Source organism: Pediculus humanus, genomic scaffold (assembly GCF_000006295.1).
Source record: "Pediculus humanus corporis 1103172108300 genomic scaffold, whole genome shotgun sequence".
Taxonomy (NCBI): Eukaryota; Metazoa; Arthropoda; class Insecta; order Psocodea; family Pediculidae; genus Pediculus; species Pediculus humanus.
Genome location: NW_002987869.1, coordinates 14,558 through 19,732, shown reverse-complemented (window position 1 = coordinate 19,732; position 5,175 = coordinate 14,558). Strand labels below are relative to the sequence as shown.

Genomic DNA, 5,175 nt, shown 5'->3' with positions numbered 1-5,175 from the left:
ATACGAAGAGACAAAAAAAAACCTTCTTCGTGAAATTGTTTAATTTCTTTTTCTTTTTTTTCAGAGAGAGAACAAATGTGAAAATCGCGTGCGTAACGGTTTTCCTTTTTTGTTATCATCAAGGATAACTTTTATCAAAAAAAAGAAAATTTTTTTTTATTTAGGATTTTATTCGTTTTATCAAAATTGAATCCGTTAATCTCGAAATTTAGAATTTTAAAGATGGACGAAGGGTGAAAATCTATTATCACAGGGAGAACTTATTTAAAATCTTTGTCTCTCTCTCTCTCTCTCTCTGTTTCTCTCTTTATGTATCTTTCTTTCAATTTTTAAGTAAAAAAAAAAAACCGTTAAAATGGCGGCGAAAAAAGGGGCATCACGATAAGAATAACAGGAAGAAAAAAAAAAAGAAAAAAAAAGGGGGGGGATTCACTTTGTTAATTTTTTTTTACTTTTTTTTTTCTGAAGGCATTTTTATTATCTTTGATGTGGGTTTCATCGTAAATCAATCAAATTTCGTATTAATTTCTCTCTCTCTCTCTCTCTCTTTCTCTCTCTTTCTCTCTCTTTCTCCCTATCCTTGTTTTCAGCAAGAATTTAACAAACTTAACGAGTTTTTTCAAACGGAAAATGTTTGGTTAAAAAAAAAAAAAAAATTATTGTTATCACGTAATCTGGCAGTAAATAATTCGTTAAAAAAAAAAAAAAAAAAAAAAATTATTTATCAAAAGATAATTCCACTTTTTGAAAAATTTGCTGAAAACGAGGAAGAGAAAAAAAAAAAAGAAAAAAAAAGAAAAAGGAAAAAAAAAGGAAAATTCTTGGCACGTAATAAAAATCATCCTTTTGCCAAAGACGACGACTACGCGTACAGGTTTACCAAATTTTTCTTTAATTCCTATGAAAAATTTCATCAATAACGTTTAATAATTTTTATTCGGCGGATCTCCCCCCCCTTCCTTTCCCTTTCTAACGAAGGGAGAAAGACTAAATAACTAAAAACTAAAAAATGTCGGGAAAAAGTTTTTCTTTTTTTTTTTTTTCCGATTAAAATCTTTCGTCGCGCGGATTACATAATAATAAACGTTTCCCTCCCCTCCCCCCACTACCCATTCCTTGAAAAAAAGTAATGACGAGAGTAAAAAGTCGAAAACAAGGTGAATGGTAAGAGGAGAAGTAGGAGGAGGAGGGATTTTTGTCGCCAAAATAACCAACGGATCGGTTAATTAAAATTTTGATTTGAAAACGTTCCGGAACGTCGCGTGGAAAGTTAATAAAGTTGATTATAATATGTCAGTTTGGAAAATGTTTTTGATTTAAATTTAATCTCATTAAAGTTTAAACTTGTAACTTGTTTAAAGAGGAATAATAATAATAATAATAGTGATAATAATAATAAAGGATTAGATTGAAATCGTCGATATAACGAAAATACATTTCTTCATTGGAAAGAGAGGGGGAAAATTTTATTTAACGGTTTTTTTTTTTTTTTTTTAAAACTTTTAAGACGTTAAACGATTATTTTTATATTTAATATATATATATATATATATATATATATATATATATATATATATATATATATATATATATAATATAAATAATTAAAATTAAATTAAATTAAATATTTGCGGTTCTTTCGCGAAATCCGAGATGCAATCCGTTTTTAGGTTCGAGAATAACGCTATCCAATTTATATTTAATTATTTTCGGAGTTTTTTCCGTTTCGAAAACTTCAAAACGTGATAATAATGATACTATACCTATTTTTATTTGATTTATAGCAAATCTATTTCCTGTAAATTTATTAAAAAAAAGAAAAAAAGAAAATTTCATCGTTTTTAATCGTTTTTCCATTTTTTTTTTTTTTTTGTTTTAAATAAATAGGAAAGACAGAGAAAAAAGAAAATGGCGTCTAACGGTTATTCAAACTTACCGATACAATATCTGGGCCCTTCACCGAAATGCAACGAAGTCAAATAATTTCTTTTTTGTCTTTCTTCTGGAGTTTGCCTGTCCGGATCAAACTTATCAGGATCCACAAAATAATCCGGGTCGTTTTGTATGGCTTGAATGGGAATGAAGAGCCTGGAATTTTTCGGAATCGTCACGCCATCCATATCAGGTACCGTATAATCTTTTGTACAATGTCTCGTCAATCCGAATATCGGTGGATATTTTCGAAGAGTTTCTATAATAATAATAATAATAATTTGAAACTACCCCCTCCTCCCCTTTCTCGACGAATAAATAAAAGGAAAAATTTCTCTCATTACCCTGAACGACGGAATTTAAATATTGCATTTCCGTTAAACTCTCGTACGTTATTTCACCGTCGTGTTTTTCTCTGACGTCATCAATTTCAAATTGTAATTTTTTTTGCACGCCCGGATTTAATGCCAATTCGTACATGGCGGATGTTAATGCCGATGAAGTCGTTTCGAATCCGGCGAAAAAAAAAACGAAAGCTTGTGCGGCGGCTTCTTTAATAGTAAATTTGAAATCTGCGAGAAAAAAAAATGATGATAATAATAAAAGAAGGCGGTGGGGGAAGGGGAGGGTTGTTGGATTTTAATTACCTATCGAATCTTTCGTTGAAATTCCGTTTGTTGTTGTTGTTGTTGTTTCTCCTCCTCCATTTAAATGTTGTTCCCCGTCATCTATTTTTCCATTGTTTTTCAATTGCATGAGAAGATGGAGGAAATCATTTCTTATAATTTTATTTTTCTCTCTGTATTCCATCGTTTCTTTAACGGCATTTGTAAAAAAATCCGACACGTCTTTCGATATCAAACGAAACTATAATAAAGGTAGGATTAGATGATAATAATAATAATAATTAACGTGAATCGTGTGAATAGTGAAGTGACTCACCCCGAAAAAATAAGCAAATTTAGGAAAAGTTAAAAAAATCGTTCGACTTATTTTTCTCGAAAAATTAGATTCGAAAATTTTTTTCCCGTAAATTCTAAAATCCGAATTTGGATTGGTCATAGAATTTGTTTCTATACCGAAAGCGCAAGAGGATATGACGTCAGTGCCGTATCTAGAAAACAAATCGTGCACTTCCAACGATTTATTTAAATTCGAGCGTACGTGTTGTTGTAATTGTCGTCCGCATTCGTTCATCAAACGAAACATTTGTTTCATTTTACCGGAAGTGAATGTCGGAGTTAATTTGATTCTTAAATTTTTCCATTTCGAACCGGATAAGTTGAATAAATGTCCTTGAACGAAAAGAAATTCGAAACAAAAAAAAATTAAATGGAAAAATTGGAGCGAGGGGGGGAGGAAGGGTGGGGTGCAGGGGGCGGGGGAAAACTTACCGGCAAGATGGTCGACGTTGAAATCAACGGGTAATCCGTGATCGTGAAAATATTCGAAATCTTTAATTAATATATTTTTAATTAAATTCAAATCCGTTACTAATAGAACGGGTTTGGTGAACATCCAAAATCCGATTAATTTTTCATTTTTATATTTGTAATAAATTTCGTTTAATTCGGACGCGAAACTTTTTAAAAAATTCACTTTCCAAATGTTACCGATCAGAAAATTGGGTTTCAAATGAAAAATATTTTTATTTTTCCAATATTTCGAACCTATGAATTTAAAATGAAAATAATAAAACGTCGCGAGAATGATGGAAATCGGTAGGAAAGAGTATTGCAGTGTAAAAAATAACGTTGTTGTTTGCGCGACAATTTCAAACGTCGACATTTTCGAAACGCGTTCAGAAAGTGATTTTCCGGTTTACTCGTTTACGAAGTTAAACGCGAATCCTTTCGAAACTACATTCCGACAATAAAATTCTGATCGTTATTATTATAAATGCGATGATGATGATAATAATGACGTTGTTGCATCATTTTTTTTTTTGTAATCTTCGATATTGACGATTCGATATATATATATATATATATATATATCAATCGATAATCGTTTGTTTTTCGAGAGTTTTTTAAATTTTTTGTTTGTTTGTTTGTTTTAATCGTATAAATTTAAATTGAATTTTTTTATCGTTGATTAATTTATTATTATTATTATTATTATTATTATATTTTGCGAATTTTTTTTTTTTTTTGTTTTCTGATTGATATTTTATCGATTTGATAATTTTACTTATCGATTTTATTATTATTATTATTATTATTATTATTATTATTATTATTATTATTATCATCATCATCGATAAAAAATGTCGACGATTTTATTTAATTTCGTTTATTGTTAAAATATTTAGTAGGAGTTTAGTAGAAGTTTGCGCGACGACGTATCCTTTTTTTTTTTTTTTTTTTTATCATTTTGGCACTATTGTTTTTTCGATATATAATTACGATTCGTTTGATAAAGGCGAGAAAAAAAAATATATCGCGGCCATTTTTTTTTTTCTCTCAAAAATAAATTTCACGCATTGTAAAAATAATAAAATGTTTTTGTAAAAAATTAATTTTCATTCGATTTGATTATTATTATTATTCTTATTATTATATAAATGAAAACGCGTGTGGATAGTATGGGGGAAAGGGAGGGGAGGGGGAAGGGAGGAAACAGGGAAAATTGTCGGTAAAAAAAAAAAAAATAAAAAAAATTATACTTATAATCTGAGATTACACTCCCGGAAAACCATTAAAAAAAAAAATATGCACATAAAAATTCATTGGTGCGAAAATAAAAATGGCGGAAAAAAATGATAATAAAAATTCATTTATCCATTCATTGAATGTGAGAGAGAGAGAAAGGGGAGAAAGGGTGGGGGAGAGAGGAAAAAATATTTTCCCATTTTTTTTTTTTTTTTTTTTGTCAAATGGTGTTTAAATTTTAATCACTGCGTTTTCGTACTAGGGAAAACCTCCTCCTCCTCCCCTCCGGACGAAAGGGTGCTAAAGTCGGAGGGTAGAGGGGGTAGGGGGTATCCGGAACCGGAAATGAACGAAACAGTTAAACAAAAAAAAAAAAACGGTCGTTTTGACGACGTCGTCATTTAAATTTATTATGACATGTATATATAAATTTTTTATTATTTATTTCTTTCGTCATTAACAATTAAATATTAATTATTATTATTATTATTATTATTATTATTATTATTATTATTATTATTATTATTATTAATTACTGTGATACTATTATTATTATTAATAATATGATTTTTTTTTTTTTTTTATAGATTTT

The 5,175-nt window shown here is 29.1% G+C and overlaps 1 protein-coding gene across 1 annotated transcript; it reads right to left on the bottom strand.

The window, feature by feature from the left end:
* Positions 1 to 923: 923 nt before the first annotated feature.
* Positions 924 to 3,720, bottom strand: Phum_PHUM567450 (cytochrome P-450, putative; the record flags this gene model as incomplete). The annotated part of the gene is made up of 7 exons (XM_002432014.1): positions 924 to 995; positions 1,684 to 1,796; positions 1,937 to 2,191; positions 2,277 to 2,504; positions 2,580 to 2,799; positions 2,875 to 3,227; positions 3,327 to 3,720. The coding sequence occupies 7 exons, from the start codon at positions 3,718 to 3,720 to the stop codon at positions 924 to 926; spliced, it is 1,635 nt and encodes a 544-aa protein (XP_002432059.1).
* Between the last annotated feature and the right edge of the window lie 1,455 nt (positions 3,721 to 5,175).